Raw genomic sequence first — 24,565 nt, 5'->3', positions numbered from 1 at the left:
ATTTAAAATTCTGTGGTTTCATAACTTTCTTAAAATGCTTGAATTTTAAAGATCTTCTCCAGAAACTTTTTTTAAATAAAAGTTTTATTGGAGAAAAATAGAACCACCACGTACACAGGGAAAAGAGCACAAAAATTTAACTGATACAGAACAACTGAAAGTCACAATTACCCAATGTTGTTTGCAATTACTTTTCAATGTCTTAAACAGCTCCCCTCAACTTGTTTTTTAATATTCTTGCCAATTTTTCAGTTGAAACAGCATCAAGTTTTCAAAAAATTAAGAGCCTCAAGGAAGGGACCAGCTTTCAAGATAACAAAAGTGACACCAAGAGTCTCCTCCTAACAGGGACCAATTCTACCTAAAAATTCCTTAAGAGTAACTATTGAGTCTTGTGGAATAGTCTATATATCTCAGAGACCATCAGGGATGAGTTAGGACACGACATAAATGGTCCAGTGTGGAGAGAGGTCAAACAGAATAGCTGCATTTCCTTGTCAGATGAGCTCATGCAAGGAAACCAGGGAGAAGCTGAGAAAATATAGGCAATGGCTGCTCAAAAAGATTTAGGAAGACATTCTAAATACCACATATTATTAACAGTGTGCAAGTTGATGCAATTAGAAACAGGCAACTTTTTTATAGTAGCTGGTCACAGGTCTTGAGAATTCAAGAAAATAATCAATAGTAGATACAAGAGCCAAAAGTCTCCTCAGTTCATGGTTAGGACCTAGGTATTCTTCCTAATGGCTCCAAATAGTCAAGAAAATACACTATTGCCAAAAGCATCAAAGCAATTCTGTTTAAAAAATCTAAACAAAATTTTCTGCTTCTCCTCCAGGATCGATTCCCTTCAAGGAAATACAAGGAAGCAAAAAACAAAAAACAACAAAAAAAAAAACCCAACAAAACCAAACAACCCAACCACCAAACCCACGAAAACAAACAAACCAAACAACCAACCAACCCCCCACTGATGCTAAAGAGAAGCCTTTTTACTCACATTATCAATTTGAGTAACAATACTTTTGCTATTTTCTATGTATGAACAATCCTAGGACATTCCCCTGAAAGGAAGATGTCCAGTGGCTATGAGAACTCTTCAAGAAATTTTGGAAAGGAATTAAGATCAGCATGACACAGATTTTGAAATTCCCAACTAGGGGGCATATGGGGAAAATAAAGGAAGATCTTTATATCTAGGTCTTTAGGAAGTTAGGAGGATGAAAGGTTTATTTAGCAAAATGGAAAGTTGGGGTACTTCCCAAAAAAACTTTGGTAGAGAAAACAGGAATGCTAAATCCTAGGAAGCCTGTAACAATCTAACAATTGGTCCAAGTTGAAGACAAAACTGTCCAAACAACAATAAAGTCTAAAGGAAGTTGAAAACTAGTTGACTGAATTTTTGCTCTTGTAAAAAATTACAAAACACGGGGGTTTTGGTCTCTTTTGCAATGTTCGTATTGTATTCATTTTTAATATGAAGAGTTGGATTTTTCTCTCCCACCATGTTCTTCCAGTACAGCTGATCAGCAATTTTCTTTTTCAGCTATTATTATAAGTACCTGTTAATCAGAACAGTAAACTCAGGGCTAAGCCATATACACACATCCCATGGTCATAAATAGAACATCTAGGATGTGTATACAAGAGATTATGTAAGCAACTGTCCCTCTACTTGAAAACTTGTTTCCAAATAAGTTTTTTTAAAACATCCCTTTCAGTGTAACAGAACATTACTTAGTAAAATATCAATAGCTATGACAACTTATTTTTCTTTTCAAGGGAAATCACAAAACAGGTGAACAACCAAGTCCAGGGTGGTTTTTCTATTTGATAAATACATCCAGAACTCTGTACAGTAAATAAAGTTTGCATGCAGTTTAAGTATCTTTAAATGACATTTTAAGCAAATAAACCCTTTGCTTCATAATTAATGGTGTATAAGAACCCCCCCTCCTTTTTTAATAGCCATAGGACCTCTTCCCCAGTTCCAAAGAGGAATCATGAAGACCAGGTACTTTCTTAAGAATTTTCTGCACATCATACTAAATAACATGCAAAGAGTTCAACAACATTCTTCTTAAAGGTTAAGTATTAACTCTTTAAATGGGCATGTTAACCACTGAAAAAGTCAACTCAACTATTTCCATTACACTGCTTCATTTGGTCATTGGTAGTATAAAAGAAGTCAAATAATATAGGATCAACAGGTTAGTTTATCCACTGGCTACTGCATATGATACCAAATACTCGGAGGCCAAGGTTTTATGCAATGTAATTGTATTGGTTTGGATTTTCTTTATCTCTTTCCATGTAATCCCGATCAATTAAGGATTCTATTCTCTTCTTAAGATCAGCAGGCTGTAAGAGAAGGCAAGTTTTCAGTGCAAACCTTATAATCATTGGCTCAAGCCCATGTACCAATACCCCATTAAAAAAAAAAAGTTTTGGCTCACTGATTTAATGTATTTAATCTCCTAATTTTTTTTAAAAAGAAAAAGTATAATGAAAATAAAACCAGATTAAGAAATGTTTTTATACTATACATATACTGTTACATCTTGTCATACCATTACACAATACTTTGTTACTTTTCTATCTTAAAGAGGTCTTTTGAGAACCAGCTATTCTCTGCACAAATACAAAAGACTAACTTATCATTAACTTCACACAAGGAATACATTATAGTTTAAGAAAACAGAATTTCTATTTAGCTTTGTCAAGAGAGTTTGAGAAGATAAGTAGACCGTAAATTTGGGCAAAAGCTAGTTTTCAAGTCAGGTTGCATTTTTATAAAATAAGATTAAAAATGTACTACAGAAAACACTATTTACAAGAATGCTACAACAAATGGTCTGATAAGTGAATTACCTCATAATTCAGTCTCTCTATTTCAGGTTTAATGTAAGATTTACCTGTTACCTACCATAAACAATTTAGATTTTTGAATCCTACTTGTGGTTGAAAAATTGAGAAAGCGTCTAACTTGTTCTCATGATTGCATTCTTAGCTCTTAGATGACAAAATTTCACTGTCTATTGTATCTAGCCTATTAAAAAGAATATAATCTTGCTAATAGAGTTTTTCAGATAGTGTAAAATGGCCACTTGATTTGAGAAGAGTAAAGAGCAAAAGTAGTTTGATGGGGCGGACAAAAACCAATTATTTATTATAGTGATCCTTTAACTGCCTCAGTGACCTCTTTGGCTGGAGGTGACATGGTTGTAAGGCAGAGCATAAGGGTAAGAGCGTGGTAATGAGAAGGCAGTATTAGGTTTGGAGAAGAGAGAAAGCCTGACTTATTAGCATTCATAGCTAACAAGCACTTATTATGCCAGGCCCAGTGCTAAGTTTTGTCCATAGATCATAGCTCTTTTAAGCCTCACAATGAACCTATGAGTTAAGTACTATTATCATCCCCATTTTACAAAACAAGGTGAAGTGATGTACCTAAGCCCAAAGCTCCTGAGAACCTCAAGAGCCAAGAGTCTACCCAAACTCTACAAGGTGTTTATCATCACAAAGGTTTGGGAACCTTCTAAAAAAAAAAACAAAAAACTTGGAAAACAGGCTAATAAAACACCACACTGTCTAAGCCTCTTTATTACTGGACATTTACACTGGAGCATGTCCATTTAAATGACCAATTTCAGCTTGCCAGAACAATTGCTCAACTTTTCAAAAAGATGCCTGATGGCTAATTATCTGTATAGAGTTTTTAATGGACACTTAGATAAGCTAACTAAACAGAAGATTAAAATAACCAAATCCGTCAAAATACCAAGGTATTTCAAAAAGAAAAAAAAAATAACAAAAATAACAAAGCTCAAAGGAAATACTGTGAATGAACCTGAAAATTTCACACTCATTTAAGCAGCTAAACTTTCAGGTACAAGAGCCCTTACAGTTTTCCCCTTTGTCACAGTTATCCACATATGCTAACAACAGGGTTTTTTCGGGGGAGATCATATATATGAGCATGAGAAATGAAAAGTTTTGTCCCTCCAAATGGTCTTGAGGCTTTAAATCTATGTTTTTAAGATCTGTGTCTGAAAATGTAATGTGTTCTCTTCTATATATACAAACTCAATTAAAAAACACAGAAGTACCTACCTTTACTGGAAATTTCAGCTGGTTGTACACTTCTGAAACAAGAAGATTGTGGCTAAGTGTCTTTCTCATCTTCATAATTCGAACAATCGCAGCATCAATTTGATACTGTCTGTCTTGAAATACTCTTTCTGTAGTGCTTGCTTGTTCCTCAACCTAACAAAAAGGTTTTTAAACTTAGCAATTGTACCTGAAGTGAAACTTGCTCGCTTACACGAACTGTACATTTTAGGGACATGACACACTATTAACGATTTAAATATACTGAATTATTTAAAGAAACCTTATAAATACAGATGATGACAGAAAAAAACCTACAAACAATTCCTTTCTGTCCTAATTATGTTGTCCTGTACCAATGAAGTAATGCCAATATTAGTTAATAGAAAAATACCACTTAAAGTTGTCTTTTTAGAAGTAGAGATGGCTGATAATTTGGGAGGCAGAGCAAGATGGCGGAGGAGTAGGAGACCCGGATTTCGTCTGGTCTCAGGAATTCAGCTGGATAGAAGTAGAGATGGCTGATGGAGCATTTACCACTTTCTTTTACTTTGTCCTCAAAATCTTCTAAATGGGTCACAAGGGGTTACTGACCAGATTTCTGTAGGACATTAGCTTATCTGCAAAACACACTGACTGACCTCTTAAAGTATGGTACTAGCTAAACTAACTAGAGTCAAACTTTTTAAAAATTAATTTTTATTTTATAATACATAAATCAGAAATGCAGTGTTAGCGATTATATTTGTTCAAGACTAACAGAAATTTAGGTGTTTAGGAGACAGTTTATCAATTTAATGCTGAAGCAAAAATGTCCATCTTTAGCAACTAAGTTAAAAGAATAGTTTGGGTTTTTTGTAGTCAATTTCTTTCTGATACAGCATCAATTTTTTTTTTTTTAAAGAACACAGTACTCTTCTAAGGGAGTATCACACCTTTGATGTGAATGCGAATAAGACAGAACTTGTCTCTGAGATACTGATCTCTATCCCACATTAAAGCTTTTCCTCAAGTACTGCATTAAACCTTGGAATTGAAACCAAATGGTTTCAGGAAATGCTGCAGTTGTTTGTTTCTGTAATAAAAGTCTCTTGCAAAAACAAACAAAAACTTCACTGTTAATCAAAGAAATACTAACTAAATCACTGAGTTTTCACTCAGCAAGTTGACAAAGATTTAAAAAAGAAAATATAACCTTTAGTGCTGGTGAGGGCACCATTAGGACAGGCATTCACACTGCTAGACAGAGTGTAAATTGGTCCAGAATTTCTGGAACATAATACGACATCATTTTTACAACTCTTATAATGTTCATATTCTTTAACCCCAAAGACGTACTTCCATGAATTTATCATGAAGTGTCAGAGAGATTAAGATTTAGGTACAAAGATGTTTCTTGCAGTTTTATTGACAACACTAAGAAATTATAAATTTAATTGCCCAACAGGCATTGGTTGAATAAATTATAATGGCCATGTAAAAGAACACTGTGGGGCCATCTGCCATTTTATGAAGATATTTAATGGCATGGAAAATTCTAAAGACTTAATGTTAAGCAAAAAAAGCAGGATATAAAACTATCTTGAGTATCCGGCCCAACTGTGTGCACTTCAAAAAACTTCCAAGATCAAGTACTGAAATATACTGAGCTAGATAAAGGCACAGAAAATGTTAGTGACTGTAGTATAGGCATAAAATCTTCTTTATAAGTTTTTATTATGAACACGTATAATTACAGCACATCAGAACAAGGAGAATGCAAAAAGAGATACCGTTTCTTTCATCTGGATTTGATTGATCTTTATCCTGAAAAGTTTGTGTTTGAAGTCATCATTACAAATGAACTTATCACCATCTTCAATATCTTTGCCCTTTGGATTTTTTGCCAGAACTCTAGCTTTGCCACAGGCCAATGACTGCAGTGTTCTCCGTAATTCTCCATCCTCTGAAGAAGAAATAGTGGATTAGTTATTTGTTACTAGTTCATCAACACAAACCACTACATTCACCTCAATCTACTTCTACCTCATCCCTCTATTAAAATGGTTTCCTTTTTCTCCCCAAGGTCATCAATGACTTCCTCTTTGTCCTAACCAATGCCTTTTTTCCTATGGTCCTCTAAAGGCTTCAATATTCCATGTGGATAACTACCAAATCTTCAGAAATGACATCTCACTTGCTTCTAATCCCACATTCAAAAGACACCTCCAAGGAGGCCTTGGGTGGCTCAGTCGCTTAAGGATCTGCCTTCGGCTCAGGTCATATTCCAGAGTCCCGGGATCAAGTCCCGCATCGGGCTCCTTGCTCAGCGGGGAGCCTGCTTCTTCCTCTGCCTCTGCTGCTCCCCCCTGCTTCTGCTCTGACAGATAAATAAAATTTTTTTAAAAGAATCTTACAAAAGACACCTCCACCTGACTGTTTTACTATCATCAACTTCAATATGTCCAAAGTTTAATTCATAATCTTCCCCATAAAACCGTGTCCTCTTTCCAACTGTCAGCCCTGAAACTACCCATCCACTCTGGTGAGAAACCCTGGAATCATCCTTTAACTACTCCTTCCCCTTCATCCTTCATGTACCTAGTAGTTAACTTCCTTAGAGTTAGATGCCTCCTCTCCGTTCTCACTGGCCTCATTCTAAACTAAGGCCCTTATCACTTCATGCCTGAATTACCCCCACTAGTTTCTGGACTGGCATCTCTTCAACCTCCAAGCTGCCCTATTGTCTATTGATTCCAGGTCAGTTGTCCAAATAAGCCACTTCTATTATGTCTCACACTTGAGACCCTACAAAGCAGGTTTCATCCGCTAGATTTGCAAGGCTTTCCATGATCAGGCTCTGTTCACCTTACCTATCTAGCTTTGTATCTCACTATTTGACGCTGCAGTGAAGTACTTCGTGACTCCTGCCCACACTGTGCTCATTCTTAGCGCTAAGCCTTTTCTCACAGTACCTCCCCTGGCAGCTTACGCCATCTCCCTAACTAAAACTTGAAGGCCCACCTCAAATATCACCTCCTTCGTGAAGGATTTCCCAATTATGCCAGCCCACAGACATCTCCTGCTTCACTGAACTCCTAACACATTCCTAGTAGGCACCACAGATTGGTAACTTACTGGTTGTGAAATTATTACAAATGTCATGTCCCCCTTTCTCCATGATTATGAGTGCTGAGGAGAGGAATTATTCCTTTGTATGCCCCCAAAGCTCTTAACCTAGTGGAATGCATATAGCAGACATTGAATAATGCTTGCTAATTGACTGATTCAACACAAACCTATTCCGGTAGCCTGCTTGATCTCTTCTAAACTGAACTCCTCTCCCTCATTAAACATTAGCAGCACCAGGGTTTGGAAAAGAGAGACCTGGAGTTCTTTTTTACCCTGTTGGAGAAACAGCAGTGTTCAGCCATCATTCTTTTTTTAAAAAAATACATGAAAATTAATCAAATAACTAATCTTTAACAGGAAAAACATTTTTCAATTAGTGCATTCAGAAACACGGATTAACATTATCCAGAAAAGCCAGTATGTTCAGTGTAGGATTTAGGTGTGATCCCACCTAAAACAGGAAGAAGGACTGGGTGACCTTTCTACAGGTCTTTTTTCTAAGTTGTATAATTAAAACAGAACAACAAAGTAATGAAAATTAATAACTCAGCCTTATGTGCCATTACAGATTATTTTTCACATGCAGCAAGAAATCACTATTTCAAATGCATTTTCAACTTGTTGGATTCAAATTAGTCATGAAAAGCTGCAGGGAATTTTTTTGAAATTAGATATGGGAACTGTTCTCCTTTACACCCACTCTATTCTCTAGCTCCCAGCAACAAGAAGTTTCCTGTCAAGAAGCAGCAATGAGAATTCTGCATCCACAGGTGGGAAAGGATAGCAAAAAAAGGGTTACCGGTTTTTGGTTTTGCAGCAGGGCCAATTCAACCATGAAGATCACATTCTTATAATACACACAAAAGCTGTGACAAGCAGTCACTCTGTCATGTATTTAGGATAAACTTTAAAACAGCTTAAACCTTCAAGTTAAGAGGAATGACCTCTTGGTGAACATAGCATAATGTATAGAGAAGTTGAATCACTATGTTGTACACGTGAAACTAATGTAACAGTGTATGTCAACTTTACTCAAATAAAAAGATTTTTTAAGGAAAAAAAGAAGGATGACCTCAACATCAAAGACAAAGATGAAAACTAGGTTTGGGGAACATCTACTTACCTCTTTAAATTCTGCCTTTAGCACACAGTGGCCTAGGGTTGACTGCCACTGAAGTTTCCTGCCACTATGTTTGCCTAAGTAAAAGGTCTTGAAAATCTCCTGAAGTTTTACCATCTACAATAAATAAAATACAGCTTTATTTAAGCTCTGTATCCAGTTATCACTTTCACCATTCTTTATATTTACCTCATGTGGAATAATTTCTGGAAGTTTTTAATATCAGTTTTCATACCCAGTAGCTCCACCGATCACTCTGATGTAAGGTAACTTGTCTCCCAACTACCAAATCTAATGGCATTTATCAGTTTTTATACTCTTTGATCTCTCGGCAACATTTAAACATCCCCTCTTTTGAAACATTCACCTCCAGGGACTTTTGTGCCTCCAAACCATACTGGTTCCTTTATCTCACTATTGCTTCTTCGCTGGCTTCCTTAACAGGTTCCTCTTCCTACCATCTGCCAAATGTGAACCTTTTCCAAAGTTCTGTCTCAGCCCTTTTCTTCCTATTTCTACATTCTTCCTCTTAATGAGGGAGATCTCTACCCCCTTGGCTTCCATGATTATCTCCACGAAGGAGTCTCAATATCTATCTCTAGCCTTAACCCCCTTTCTAAGCTTCAGTCCTGAGTCTAAGACATTTCCTCAAAAGTTAGGATGCATTTACTCAAGCCCACTCACTCAGCAATCCAACCCCCAGGTGATACGTGAGCAAAAATTTCTGAGAGCTGGGCAGAATGATGGTTACAATCTGGGGAACTAAAAGAAGAGTCAGAGAAGTTGGCCCTGAACCCAGAAACTTGATATCATTAACTACACTCTATGATATAAGTACGAGAGTCACATAAAAAGGAGAGCAAAATGTTAAAACAGCTGGCATAAACTTTTAGAAAGTATTTATTTTTCAAAGACAAGCAAAACAGAAGCTTTATGTATTTCTATGCTTATAACTCAAGTCCTGAACAGCAAGTCTTACCTCTGGTGGTAAATGGACTTCCATAGGCACATATGTTGGCCAATAACCCATTGTCAGGATATTCACAGTTAATTCAATATTCCCAGGTACATTCTGGTTCTGCATATACTACAATAAGATCAACACATACACTAAGATCTTAAAAATAAAGGTGCATACATTTCATGTCATAATAACAACCCATTCAAGAAGTTCCCCATTATAAAATTACATGCAAACACTGACCATCTTTAAAATAAAAGGCAACTGTTATAAAAGGACTATGAATGAAGCCTACATTAAATGTACTAGTTAGTATTTTATTACAATGGCACACAAGGATCACGTGACCTTGTTAGAGGCATCAGTGACTTAAATAATTTCTCACTTATGGCTGGGCTATTATAGGTAGAATCTCATTCTCCATTTTTTTTTTTTAAGATTTTATTTATTTGAGAGAGAGAAAGTGAGCGAGAGAGAGGACTGGAGAGCGGGGAGGGCCAGAGGGAGAAGCAGGCTCCCCGCTGGACAGGGATCATGACCTGAGCCGAAGGCAGTCGCTTAACCAACTGCGCCACCCAGGCGTCCCTCATTCTCCATTCTTTTCCCCCTACCACCTGCAGTCCCCACCTTTGGAGACCCCTATGTGGCTTGGAAGTCCCTGTAGCAAACCCCATGCCTCACCCCACCAGCCAGCCCAAGTCTCCGGCTTTTCACTTGCTGCACTGCCTGTGTGCAGGGGATGACCTGAAGTGGGGCAGGAAGAAGAAGGGGAGAGGGCAAAGAACATAAGCCCTATTCTGTCACTACTACAGGACCATGGTCCTCTTGGTCTTTCTCTTGTGTTGCCCGCCCTCAGTCCCCACCGGGGCAACACAGTGGTAAAGAAGTCACCACTAAAAGACTGAGAGCAGAATCTAATTTGCTCTCACTGTTACCCATGCTCTTAAATATTTCAAAACCACCTTCTACCAATATCTGCAAAACTGTGGAGCTAGCTTTTCATTCCTGATGTTCCCAGAGGCCTTATACAACCGTTCTATCACCTCCCCCCCGCTCCCCACTGCCAGCTTTGAACAAACATATCACCAACAGTGATTAGATGCTAGTGAAAGCCCTGTTCTCACGATCTAGCTACAGTTTTTCTTGTCCTGACTTCAGTCAATACATTTGATTCGGGGTTTTTTGTTACCTTGGGTATATATATATCGGGAATAAATGCTGAAGTAGGTCAAATGTATTTTGTTGGTGGTTTTTTCCCTCTAATGTGAATATCATCTAAGCTGCTATGATATATTTACAACAAATATAGGTTCCTATTTATCCTCTTCAGGGCAAATCACAGGAAGAAGATAACTAAATATACTTAAGTTTGAGAAATTAAGTAAGAGTTTAACTCACTTTTACCTGTTTGAACTGAATCATGATGTCTTTTGAAAGTTCCATGTCTTTAAACATTCCTTCAAGTTTGCTGGTGAAAGCAGCTCCACATTCTATTAAAGACGTTTATACATTTATGATATTTTAAAGTGAAAACAAAGAATTGAAAATTGAAAACATGAAATATAAAACTTACTTTAGCACGAAATATGATCTTTATTCACAAGAATGAAAAAATCCTTACCCCAAACTGTATGCCCCATTAATTCACAGTCAAACTCTTTAATCCTGTAGTAACCTTATCTACTATTTAGGCATAAAATAAATGGAAAATATCTATACAAATAACAAAAACAAGAGCAATGCTTTATTTTTTAAAAAACTGCAACAGCTCTGGATATGTACAATAGCTTGGAAACCTCATAAGCTTATTTAATTTTCATCATATGAACAATGATTAATCAAAGAGGCAATTAAAGAGTAAAAATTAAGCTAACATTTTCCCTCAGAAATCAAAGAAAAGGAACAGAAAGAATGACAATCATACCATGTTTAAGTTTGGACAGCATTGATTTTTCAGCATCTACAGATGCACTCTTCCCAACCAACAGGCGCTTGGCTAAATCTTTCTTATAGAAGGCCTCAAAAACATCCTTACCTATGTTAAATAATAAAACACAACTCAAAAGAGTCCAATAAAAAGTTTTGACAAAATTGCTCCAAAGTGCTTAATAAATCACACCATTACTTCAAGTTATTTAATGTATACATTTACCCAAGTTCATTAAATACAACAGACATTAGAAGTAGATATTTATGCCGGATATTTCTAAAGTTCTTTGCTATAAAGAATTAAGCCTGCATTAACTTAAAAAAAAAAAAAAAACTTGAGTCAACTGGTGGCTTTAGCATCAATAGAAATTAAAACAAGTAGCAAAAATCCAGGCTCTTAATAAGTGGAAAAGTCAAAGCACAAGGCAATGAAGTAATATTCCTCAAGTACCCTAATGAATGAAATGCAACAAGTATAATACAATTTTAAATATCTAACTCCCAAATAAATACTCCCTTCTGGTTAATTATACTTGATAGTTTCTCTGCTGAGTGCTCTGTTTGAAAAGAAAAATTTTAAAACAAAAACACTTACCATAGATAAATCTAAATATGATCATAATTTTATCCAACATTTTTTCAAGTTCTTCATCTGTAGCTTCTTTGTTGCCTGCGCGAAGCTTTGAATCTACATACTTAGCTAAAATGGGGGGAAAGTTCATTGTTTAGTGATTATATTTAGTGACCATGGGTATCCGTAAGGTACTAGGCACTAGATATACCCAAACAGGAGTATGATATACTGAGTTTTTCAAGGTTTCAGAGGTATACATGCATTTTTTAAAGTCTCCAAAGTCAAGGTTAGCAAATGACTTATTCAATCTCACAGAGCTAATAAATACCAGAGCCTGAACTCAAACCCAAGTCTTCCGGCTCCTGATCAAATGTACTTTCCACTTCCACTATCCTGATGATTAAAATGGGGTAGCGTCGGGGAGGTAGTGTATACAGAACCATGCTGGAGTCATCAAAGCCACTGAGGATGGGGGGGAGGGCCAAGATGGCAGAATAGGAAGAGCCCGAACACACCTCCTCCCATGAACACACTCCCAGCTACAGCTACATGGAGCATTTCCTTTTGAAAAACATCTGAAAACTAGGTGAACTCTTCTCCTCAACAAAGGATGAAAGGATCACATCAAGATGCGTAGCAGAGGCAGAGACAACAGAGGTATAACAACACACAACAGGGAAAGATTTCACCAGACAGGTGCTTCTCTTGGAGGAAGAAGGGGTTGGTGCCTTACTTCAGGCACCCTGGCCCCAGTGATCTGCACTACAGAGATGAGCCCCTGAAATGTCAGACTTAAAAAACAAACAGACCTGATTTCCAGGGATCCCAAAGTGCTGTAGGAAATGGACATTCCACTCTTGGGGGACTCTCTTGTGGCGTGGCTCACCCCAAGACCCAGTGAAAAAACAGCAGTTTGAAAAGCACCTAGACTGTATGTGAAAGATACATTTGCTGACTTGGGGGCATATCAGCCGGAGGGGCGGGATATAGCTCATATGCTCCCTAGAGATCAAGGTGATGGCAGACACCATCACTGCACTTTCCACATAGCCTGCTAGCGTAGGGAGGGGGCTTGGACGTGGTAACTGAAGTCGACAATACACTAAAAGGGTCTTACACCATGATCAAGTGGGATTTACTTCAGGGATGAAAGGATGGTTCAACATCCACAAATCAATCAACAGGATACACCACATTAACAAAATGAAAGATAAAAATCATATGATCATCAACAGATAGAGAAAAAGCATTTGACAAAATTCAACATCCACTTATGTTAAAAACTCTCAAGAAAGTGGGTATAGCAGGACCATACTTCAACAAAATAAAGGCCATATATGACATACTCACAGCTAATATCATACTCAACAGTGAAAAGCTTTCCTCTAAGATCAGGAACAAGACAAGGATACCCACTATACCCACTCTTATTCAACACTGTACTGGAAGTCTAGGCACAGCAATTAGGCAAGGAAAAGAAATAAAAGGCATACACAGTGGAAAGGAAGAAACAAAACTGTCACTATTTGTACATGACATGACACTAGACATTGAAAACCCGAAAGACCACCGAGGAACTATTAGAATAAATGAATTCAGTAAAGTTGCAGAACACAAAATATACAAAAGTCTGTTGTGTTTCTATACACTAATAACAAACTATCAGGAAGAGAACTCAAGAAAACAATCCCATTTACAACTGCATCAAAAAGAATAAAATACCGGGGCACCTAGGTGGCACAGTCGGTTAAGCATCCAACTCTTGGTTTCAGCTCAGGTCGTGATCTCAGGGTCGCAAAATGGAACACCATATGGAGTCTGCTTGAGACTCCCTCTCCCTCTCCTTTTGCCCCTACCCCACTCTCTCTCTCAAATAAATAAATCTTAAAAAAATAAATAATAAAATACCTAAAAGTAAATTTTTAAAAAAGATTTTATCTATTTATTTGAGAGAGAGACACAGCACAAGCAGGGGAAGGGGCAGAGGGAGTAATCTACAGATTCAATGCAATCCCTATCAAAATCCCAATGGCATTTTCCACAAAACTGTAACAAGTAACTTAAAAATATGTATAGAACCACAAAAGATCCCAAATAGCTAATCTTGAGAAAGAACAAAGCCAGAGGTAACATGCTCCCTGATTTCAAACTATACTACAAAACTTTAGTAATCATTGCTCACTTTGGCAGCACGTATGACTAAAATTGGAAGGATACAGAGATTAGCATGGCCCCTCCAAGGATGACATGCAAATTCATGAAGCATTCCATATTTCAAAAAAACAAACCAAATAAACCCCTGTAGTAGTAATCAAAACGGTATGGTATTAACATATAAAGAGACATACATATCAATGGAACAGCATAGAGAGCCCAGAAATAAACCCATGCTTATATGGTCAATTAATCTATGCCAAAGGAGGCAAGAATATATGATGGGAAAAAAGACAGTCTCTTCAATAAATGGTACTGGGGAAAACTGGACAGCCACATGCCAAAGAATGAAACTGGACCATGATCTTACACCATACAGAAAAATTAACTCAAAATGGATTAGAGACTTGACTGTCTTTTTAATGGATGGATGAAGACCTGAAACCATAAACTCCTAGAAGAAAACATAGGCTGGGGGCACCTGGGTGGCTCAGTCGTTAAGCGTCTGCCTTCGGCTCAGGTCATGATCCCAGGGTCCTGGGACCGAGCCCCGCATCGGGCTCCCTGCTCAGCGGGAAGCCTGCTTCTCCCTCTCCCACTCCCCCTGCTTGTGTTCCCTCTCTCGCTGTGTCTCTCTGTCAAATAAATAAATAAAATCTTAAAAAAAAAAAAAGAAAACATAAGCTGTAGGCTCCTGGACACAGGTCTTAGCAATTTTTTTTTTCTGAGTATGACTCTAAATGCAAGGGAAATGAATGCAAAAATACACAAATAGGACTTCAACTAAAAAGCTTCTGCACAGAGAAGGAAATCATCAACAAAATGAAAAGGCGACCTTTTTGGGAAAAGATGGAATGAAGATATTTGCAAATCATATATCCAATAAGGGGTTAATACCCAACATAGATAAAGAACCCATACAACTCAGTAACAAAAAAATCCAATTAAGAAATTGGCAGAGGATCTGAATGTCTTTTTCCAAAGACATACAGATGGCCAACAAGCACATGAAAAGATGCTCAATATCACTAATCAACAGGGAAATGCAAATCAAAATCATAATGGGATAGCACCTCACATCTGTCAGAATAGTTAGGACTGAAAAGACAAAAAAAATGTTTGGTGAAAATGTGGATAAAAGGGAACCCTCGTGCAGTGTTGGTGGGGATGCAAACTGGTGCAGCCACCATGGAAAACAGTATGGACGGTCCTCAAAAAATTAACAGTGCTACCATATGATCCAGCAATTCCACTACAAAGATAATGCAAACACTAAGACATATACACCCCCATGTTCACTGTAGCATTATTTACAATATCCAAGATAGGGAAACAACCTAAGTGTTCATCAGTGGATGAATGGATAAGAAAGGGTATGTGTGGGTGTGTGTGTAATGGAACACTACTCAGTCATAAAAAGAATGAAATCTTGCCTTCTGCGATAACATGGATCTTAAGGGTTTTATGCTAAGTGAAATGAAGACAGAGAAATAAGACAAATACCACGTGGTTTCACTTATATGTGGAATCTAAAAAACAAAAAATTCAGACTCAAACACAGAGAACAGACTGGTGGTTGCCAGAGGGAAGGGGGGCTGGGGTGCCAAAATGGGTGGAGGGGATAAAGAAGTACAAATTCAGTGATAAAATAAGTAAGTCATGGGGACGTAATGTACAGCATAGGGAATACAGTCCATAAATATTGTATTAACTCTGTAAGGGGACAGATGGTAACTAGACTTATTGTGGTGATCATTTCACAATGTATACAAACACTGAATCACTATGTTGTACATCTGAAACTCAGATAATACTGTATGTCAAGTACATCTCAAAAAAAAAAAAAGCCACTGAAAGACCTGGCACATCTCCTGGGGTGTCCATTTTACACTGATGTTAAGGAGCCTTAAAGACTACTTATTAAAACAAACCAGACACATCACAGAGTAAAAGGCAAAATTTGCCAAAAAATTAAAGGATAAGTAATAGACCAACGAAATTTTATCCTTCTGGTAGAAGAGCCTAGACCTTCATCACAGGGTACCTCTCCTTCTGACATTAAAGGGAAGTTTGGTAGGGAAATCCGAGAAACACTGCTGTATACCACAGCCTTACACTAAATGGGCCCAGATTATTAAGCTTATTTTTGTCCTGGACATTTTTCCTTTCTCACTAGCAACGGTAATTTCTTGCTACCCTCTCCTGTAGCACTAAGTGCGGGCCTCTAGAAGTAGCACCCTACCCTACCTCTAAATTGCTATAGGCTTAGAAATCAGATATCCAGCTTCGTATAGATAAGAGTAAACAGGGTTCAATGTACTATCTTACAAAGAAAAAACATTATGTTTGGCATGTGAACTTGAGACGTTCTCTACCTTGAGATGTTCTTTACTTATTCCTTATGTCTAGATTCTTAGAAACTAGCACCTAAGCAACCCCAAATAAATGTGTTAATAAACTACACAACCTTGTCAAAATTTCAAATTGACTAAAATTTTATGAATAAAAGAACATTAAATAGCCGGGGGGAAAAAGACTGGAAAAATACCTATAAGTTCAGCAGGTTTGTTTGGTCTTTTGTTAATGAATGTTTCGAATGCTTCTTTCATGGCATTGATAAATTTTTCATTTTTCAGAAAGCAAATATCAATTATATGGTCAACCTTATCTTTAAAATCCAGCAATTCTTGAACCATGGTTTTATCTTTTTCAGGATTAATTACAATAGTGCTGCCAAATGCCTAAAAAACAAAAATGACCACTTTTTAAAATTGAATTCTCTCTGATGAAAACAATTCCCAAATCATATTTTAAGTAGGTACACATTTTTAAATTACAAGATATTAAAATAAAATAAAGCTGTTTTTGAAGTCAGGAAAAGAAAAATAAAGTGATAGAACATCCAGACTGATAACCATTCATCTATAATCACAAAATAAGGAATGACCCACTGGGTATACAGTATCATAATAGGGCATTATTATAAGCCTCTAGGCTTTTGTCCCTAACTTTTAAGGAAGTGAGGTATGAATTTTTTTTTAAATGGCAATCTGGCTTCAGTATAAAACTGAAGAAAGGAAAGAAATTTTGGACCCCAAAAAAGTCCTCTTTTTTTCCCCCATATTCACTATTCTCAATATTGGAGCTAGAAATCCCATCAGATATCAAGAAGATAACTTTTATTGCTGATCTGTTACACAGATCATTCTCAGGCTGACTGCCCTCAAAACTCACATTACTTAAAAAAAACCGGGTCTAACAATTAAGAAATGCTTGCTGATATGTACTCTGATTTTAAGACATAAGAGAAAAAACGCCACAGGTTAATTGTTAATACCTTAATGTATTCAATCCACTGCTGCAAGAGAACCTGAACTCCACCTCGAACTCTACTGAAGAGCTGATACAGGAGAGACAAATCTTGAATTCGGTTTTCATCAAGGAGGTTATTTAAACCTGAATTTTCAAACATTTTGGCATTAAAAATAGTGAACAAAAATGCCAGACATTTTAATGAAAATTAAGTTAAATTATTATTGTGATACTGGTCTAAACTATTACTAGTCTATGAATTTTAATATAAAGATTTGTTTTCTCTTAAATCCAAATAGATACATCACCTTTCCAAATGCAAACTAAATACAAGGAGCTTTAGTTTATATAAACACAAAAACAATTCTGTAATGGTTTGTGCTATTTAGCATGGTAGATCAGATGTATAAACCAATTCGTAAAAATTGATTTACTTAAATACACATTATAAATAACTCACTCATATGTGCAGTAGCCATCCTACATCTGGCACTAATTAGTATACACAACTGTATTTCAGAGTATTGGATATGGTCTGCGGTATTTCAAAAACCGTGCACTAATAGGCCAAGTTTGAACAAGATTCTAATGCATTCCATTTTCAGAATGAACTAATAGTGTAACTGCATTAAAGTTCTAAAATATAACCATTTTATATAAAAGAAAAGATGGTTGGAGAGAAAGGTAAGGCTTTTGTCTATTTCTGGCATTGTCCAAGTAAAATTCGGGGTTTACCCTTAAGATCATTTGGGATTAGAAGTGTTTGGTTTTATATGCTATGAACATATACACTTTAGTGTAAGAAAAAATTCTTTCCCCTACCACAGTCTTACAAATTAAGTCAAGAATTCCCATATTCCCACTGTTGCTTTTTGTTTTTACTGATGTTAGTGGACCCCTCTCATTCTCAGTTCCTGTATCTTTAAATTAAGCCAAGAAGCACCTCCTCAAAGTTTACCATGATAAATAGGGAAAAGGGATTATGTCCATTCTCAGAAAAGCAGCCACAAAGTATCGAACTTCTTAAAAGGGTAATCCTTAAGAATTTTTTTTTATTTATATGCTGCTACCATTTTAAAAGTGATCTCTTTATAAACTGGTCAATTACCTTTCTGAAGAATTGCTGTTAAGTGTTCACCTAGAAGTTGTTTTTCTACAGTAGCAATTAATGACTTCCTATAAGGAAAAAAAGTTTAGAATTACTGACATTTGACTTTGCTGAAAATTTAAAGCCTTTCCAGAGGTCAGTGGGAACAAATAGCTTGCTGCCTTTTTTTTTTTTTTTTTTAAAGAGAGAGCAATGGGATGCCTGGGTGGCTCAGTCAGTTAGGTGTCTGACTCTTGGATTTCGGCTCAGGTCATGATCTCGGGCTTGTGGAATCGAGCCCCACATCGGGCTCCACACTCAGAGGGGAGTATGCTTGGGATTTGCTCTCTCCCTCTCCCCCAGCTCTCTGTCTAAAATGGATAAGTAAATCCTTAAAAAAAAAAAATAGAATAGAGAGATGGGGGGGAGAGGGAGAGAAAGAATCCTAAGCAGGCTCCACACCCAGTGCCTGAGCCCAACTCAGGGTTCCATCTCACGACTCTGAGATCATGCATGACCTGAGCCAAAATCAGGAGTTGGGATGCTTAACCAACTGAGCCACCCAAGCACCCCTCAAATAGCTTGTTTTATGTTAATTTCAATATCCCTAGCCTATGTTTAAATGTATCGGTGCTCAGAGTTACTCTACACCATAAGAAGGAAAAGTGCAATATTTCAGAATTTGATTTACATCACTGAATCAATTATTTCCATGGTATTGCTATGGCTGGCTTTTTCCAAGTTTCTCTGCTTTTATTAGGAAGGTAGTTATCTATGCTGCTTACAGGAACTCCCTGGTTGGTAATATTTAGGAAAGCACAGAAACAGTTTCTCCTCCAAACATCTACTGAATTTTAATCAGCCTTAAGATTTCAAAGATCACATCTGTTTCTGACACTTTTTTTTTCTTTCATTTTTTACAAAAGTAAGCTCTACACCCAGTGTGGGGCTTGAACTCATGACCCTGAGATCAAGAGTCACATGCTCTACCGACTGAACCAGTCAGGCAACCCCTCTAATAATACTATTTTTAAATTGCTTAAACACATACACATTAGACCTAACAGATTAAATCTAATTAGCTGGGGGGAAATGAAGTTTACATCAAGAAAACAACTGTTAAAAATCTCAAATCAGGGCCTCCTGGGTGGCTCAGTCAGTTAAGTGTCTGCCTTCGGCTCAGGTCATGATCCCAGGGTCGTGGGATCGAGCCCTGCATGGGGCTCTCTGCTCAGCAGGGAGCCTGCTTCTCCCTCTCCCTCCGCTGCTCCCCCTTCTTGTGCTCTCTGTCAAATAAATAAACAAAATCTTAAAAAAAAAAAAATCTCAAATCACACCTGAAAATAGGTACTAATGCGTTTGGGGACGCTGAAAGTGCCTTAAGTGATTCAACAACACTGGTTAAAGTCTATTAGGTTGAGCATATAATACTTACTGGGTGGTCTGATCTAAGTAAGTAATAAGTCTGTCTGCTTCTTCTTCTAGACGTTTGTTAACATGATGAAGATATTCAGGAACCTACAAAGATAGTTTTTTATATTATTGTTTTCCTCCCCATAAATCATTCAGAAAATGTCAAGTCCAAAAAATCCCGGGAACAGCCCTGTCAAATGTGACAGGGTTGAATCATATGTAAAATTATAGGTAGTTTATGATCCAGAATTCTGGCCTTTAAGAAGAGAGAAAAGAAAGGAGCACCTAAGTGAGGAAAAAAGCATCACAATGTTGGGAAGATAAACGCAAAGGGCAGCTTATGTTCTAGAGTGCAAGGTCTACTGTGAGACACAGTGGATTTATTAATCATGATTTTTAAATACCTCTCTTTCCTGCATTAATTTTTGGCCTTCAGCTGCATAGAGCCGGTTAGTTTCTTCCAAAAATCGTTGCTCAAAAGAATCCTGATAAATCTGGGAGGAGGGATCAAAATAAAGGAGTTCATTTATTCAGTAAATATTTATTAAACATCCTCTACGTGAACAGCACTATGAATTTGGTTTTTAAATATCAATCTAGGAGTAGCAATCAGCTCTGTAAGTTAACTTACTTGCAAATCAGACAGCATGCTTAAAAGGCTTCGGAGTAAACTTCTATCAATTGCTTCACCATTCCTTTCCCTCTCAATCAAGAGAAGAATGCCATCAATTGTCTTATTCTGGACTTTCTGATCACTTATAATATGAGCCCTAAATAACTCCAGTCCCATGTCCCTAAAATAAAAAATACATAGAATCAAAATTAATTGACAACAATAAATACCACTTCTAGAGAGGCCTGCTTAACTTCTCACCACATGTTAATTAGGGTTCCAGATTTGAAGCAGCAATTGTAAAAAGATAAAATCCACACATTTAATTTTACACAACATTATTAGAGTTAAAGCATACAGGAAACTCATTTAGGCTTTAATGAGAACTGAAGCTAAATTCCTGTCTTCCTCCATAACTAAGTTTTCTTGTATTATTTCCTTTGGTGGATTTCTTCCTTGGTCAAATCAAGAGACAAAATTAGTTCAAAGACAAAACGGCTTTCACTGTACTGGTAATGAAGGCTTAATTGGCCATTTGTCATCTGGCTTCAGTACTCAAAAATCAGTAAACTCTCCGATAATTACTGTAGGTAGATGCTAGGCACAAGGTGGGGGAAAGAGCTCATTATAATATTCTATTTTCGTGTATACGTGGAATTTTCCATAGCAATGTTAACAGATAATGAACAAACTCTTGATAAGCAACAGAATAATGCACACTCCTAGACAGTCCAGAGCAAACTTTAATTCCCTTAGCTAACAAAAAAAACTTCTTAAGTTATTATATGCTCAGGGAATGTTAGCTATCTATCTCTAGTATTAGAATAGGCAAACCATAATTAAGAAGGTAAAACTGCTATAAATACAAGTCTAGAAGCCAAATTTGCGTTTTTAGGAGAATATTCACAGTATCACTTACTCTCTTTCCATTAGTGTAACTAAGATTTGACTATGACTTGTAACAAATTTTTTCGTATTTTTTTTCTGGCATCCTTACCAAATGGAGGGTAGCATTGAATTCTGTAGCACGTAAGTTCTATCCAGAAACAGAAAAATGCTCCTGATCATGATCTGCCAACAAAAAAGAAATTGATTTTTATATTTTGTTAAGCTGAAACATTTGCTCTTGATAAAACAAGAATAAAATTGCAGGATTCACTTTTATATATATCCTGGACTACTACATAAAGAAATCTACCTGAGAATATGCCTATACTATTTTTATTAAACTATTCTATTGTCTTAATCCTTGCTGTAGTTTCTAGAAAAGGGACACTTAAAATGGTCCTATGACTTCTCTGCAACTTGAGATGTAACTGAAAATAAAGACAGGGAATTAAGGGGACACACATACAATTCCTCCTCAGTAACAGCTCATTCAGGGTGAAGCTGCCCTAAATTGTACATGTGTGGTTTTGGGTAGGGGGATTTTAAGATTTTGAGTTTGCAGAATATAAGGTAGAAAATAAATACCAGATTAGGGAGAAAGGAAAAGGTGGTGATCTGAATGAACTAAAATGCAGGACCATGAGGCATCTTCACAGGCAATCAAGTAGGTGGGTGGGACAGCCATCAAGACTAACAGACAAAAATGTAACTTTTTAAAAATGAGATACCTTTTCGTTAAGTGTGACAAAAATAAAAATGATCCTAAGGTGCAAGTCATTCCAAAATGGTAGTTTCCCTATAACTTGCAGTTTTAAAATAGAAAACTTAACCAAAATTAGTGTTCAATTCAGAATAAGAGCAGATATTGAGGCAATCCCCCCCCAACTGCAAAGCTTTTAAAACTAACATCCGTGTATTTGAAGAAATCTATTTAACTACAATACTTAGCTGAAACAATACTTTTTCCAGCTTACCATTTGTCTGCAATGATTTTGCCAGCATCTATCAATTTTCTTTAGAAAAAGAACACTATCCAATGAATCCATGAGATATGTCAAGGATACTTTTAAGTGCTTAGTACAAGTAATGTAAGCAATGCAAGAGCATATTTGTCTTAAATATGGAGTATTACACACTAAATAAAAATAGGGACACCTGGGTGGCTCAGTCAGTCAGGTGCCTGCCTTCAGCTCAGGTCACGATCCCAGGCCCTGGGATCGAGTCCGGCATCAGCTCCTTGCTCAGCAGGGAGCCTGCTTCTCCCTCTGCCTGCCACTCCCCCTGCTTGTGCTCTCTCTGGCAAATAAATAAATAAAATCTTAAAAAAAAAAAACAACAAATGAAATAGCACTTAATTATAGAACAAAATGTTATTTTTTAAACTGCAAAAAAGTTTTAGGTCCCATTAAATACCTTTTAGAACAAATTTTACACTAAGTGAGTATTATGTTGTTTATGACTTCCCTTATTTGTCCTTAAATGGAAATCTGTTAGGACAAAAAGGGTAAGGACATAAGGACATCTTATTTGCACTAACATCACAATGCAGACTTGGAACCTAATTAAAGTTGAAAAGTCAAAAACTCATTTCTTCTTTCTCCAGAAATGTAAGAAACAGTAACAAATCTACAAAACACAGGCATTCCATTTCAAGTTGGGTTAAATAGTGAGGGATAAGAAAGGAGGGAACAGATAAAAATACAGTATTTTTGGTTTAAAAGGATATTCTCTGAACTGATGAATTTGTGCTTTGATGTGATCTTCACAAATCTGTCTCAGCTGTTTGTACAAGTTTGCAGAAATCTTGTAGGAACAGAGATTTTCTACAGCCTGCAAGATTAAACACATACTTGCTTAAGGAGAAAACAGGGTTATTGATTATTTACATCAAATTCTTACTATTTTAATATTTTACATCATTTTATTAAAAGGCATTATTTATCCATTTAAAACACAAAGTAAAGTAACAAGATATGAATGTGAATGAACTTTTTCATAACCAATGTACCAAAAAGAAACCCCACTAAGATATTTATTACGGCTGTTCAGGTTAAGGATGGAGGGAATCAAGTCAAGTTCTACCCTGGGGAGACATCCGATTTGTAACAATGACTACATATCAGTGCTGTCTTGTTCTTAAAAATGTTAATTGTCTTCATAAGCAGCATTCCATTTTGAGTTTAAAAAACAGTTTCACGAATTGGTTACCAGATGGATTGGGCAGTCTGACCACCATTGAATTAAAACTTACACTTTGGTTTTCCTGAACAGAACAATGAATTACTGCTAGCAGTATTATAATGGGTATGATGTAAACACCAAGTATTTTTCTCCAATATTTCAGTTTATGAATATTTAAATATAGAGGTTTTTAAATTTGCACAATTAAGTAAACATTAATTACAACAGAAATGACTATTTTTACTTCATTCTAATAGTTGAATTGGTCTTCTTTCATACCCAGATCCCAAAAAGACAAACTTCAGATTTCTGTGAGTTTCTTGTTATGTGTATCAAAGACTTTCACATTTAAAACAACAGGCCTGGTAAAACTCTTTGGATGAACTCCGATATAATCTACAGTTCCAACTAGTAATGACTTAAGTATAACACCAGGATTCCTTCCTCATCACAACAAAAGGCAGAAAATCCATTAAAACTGAGTCTAAGGAAGGATCCAAGTTCCGTAGGTTGGAGTGGAATTTTATAAATAAGTACGTGAAAGTCATAGTCCCAGCATGCAGGTCCAATAAATAAATTAGCAAATGAAAAGAAAGCTTAAAGAAAACCACTTATATCATTGCAGGAAAGTCACTACACCTCACTAGGAAACAGCAGGCCAATTAGACCTTGTAGCTAAGGAGGAATAAGAAAGCTGATTCTCCTCCGGCCACTTTCCATGGGGCCTTGGGTTAGGCCACAAGTACCTAAAGAGTGTATTGATGCTTATTTCATGAGCCATTCTGTTCACATTGGTTCTCTATGGACTCTTCCCCTTCCTTCTTTAGTATTCTTCTCGTTGTAGCTCACATTCCTCTTGACTGACTCATTTTCTCAGCATCTCTCATTTCCCGGCTTGGATTCCGTCTTTGTACTTCATCTTACCCACATGTCCCACCTCCAGTACTTCGCCGAGTCCTCCTTCTCCCATTCCCTTCTGCTGTGGTTTTTCTCTTCTCACCCAAGATACCATAGTCTCTTACTATTCGGCTAGGTCCCACCCCTGCCAATATTCGGCTAGGTCCCACCCCCGCCAATATTCGGCTAGGTCCCACCCCCGCCAATATTCG

General features: G+C 36.8%; 1 protein-coding gene and 1 non-coding gene across 6 annotated transcripts in view; one reads left to right on the top strand and one right to left on the bottom strand.

Annotated features, from left to right (window-relative positions):
* Nucleotides 1-1,437: 1,437 nt before the first annotated feature.
* CUL4B (cullin 4B) overlaps nt 1,438-24,565 on the bottom strand; it is a 46,044-nt gene continuing 22,916 nt past the window's right edge. For 3 of the 5 annotated variants that reach the window (XM_073879203.1, XM_025852643.2, XM_025852645.2), the window contains exons 4-21: nt 23,002-23,105; nt 22,250-22,319; nt 21,385-21,458; nt 20,406-20,568; nt 20,179-20,268; nt 19,797-19,879; nt 18,383-18,450; nt 17,300-17,418; nt 16,511-16,703; nt 11,830-11,934; nt 11,230-11,340; nt 10,704-10,795; nt 9,324-9,431; nt 8,348-8,461; nt 7,392-7,497; nt 5,886-6,058; nt 4,117-4,269; nt 1,438-2,364 (exon numbers count right to left, since the gene is read on the bottom strand). In XM_073879203.1, coding sequence (XP_073735304.1) covers nt 2,269-2,364; nt 4,117-4,269; nt 5,886-6,058; nt 7,392-7,497; nt 8,348-8,461; nt 9,324-9,431; nt 10,704-10,795; nt 11,230-11,340; nt 11,830-11,934; nt 16,511-16,703; nt 17,300-17,418; nt 18,383-18,450; nt 19,797-19,879; nt 20,179-20,268; nt 20,406-20,568; nt 21,385-21,458; nt 22,250-22,319; nt 23,002-23,105 — 2,022 coding nt within the window. In that variant the 3' untranslated portion in view covers nt 1,438-2,268. The remainder of the gene's footprint in view (nt 2,365-4,116; nt 4,270-5,885; nt 6,059-7,391; nt 7,498-8,347; nt 8,462-9,323; nt 9,432-10,703; nt 10,796-11,229; nt 11,341-11,829; nt 11,935-16,510; nt 16,704-17,299; nt 17,419-18,382; nt 18,451-19,796; nt 19,880-20,178; nt 20,269-20,405; nt 20,569-21,384; nt 21,459-22,249; nt 22,320-23,001; nt 23,106-24,565) is intronic. The other 2 variants (XM_025852644.2, XM_025852646.2) reach the window with 1 other exon arrangement.
* Nucleotides 13,983-14,085, top strand: LOC112809336 (U6 spliceosomal RNA). Its single transcript, XR_003204559.1, has one exon. It is a non-coding gene; the product is annotated as a U6 spliceosomal RNA (small nuclear RNA).

The sequence above is a fragment of the Callorhinus ursinus genome, unplaced genomic scaffold (genome assembly GCF_003265705.2).
Source record: "Callorhinus ursinus isolate GAN/ISIS: 27379988/994484 unplaced genomic scaffold, GSC_fseal_2.0 scaffold33, whole genome shotgun sequence".
Classification (NCBI taxonomy): Eukaryota; Metazoa; Chordata; class Mammalia; order Carnivora; family Otariidae; genus Callorhinus; species Callorhinus ursinus.
This window is presented reverse-complemented; position numbering and strand designations above follow the sequence as displayed.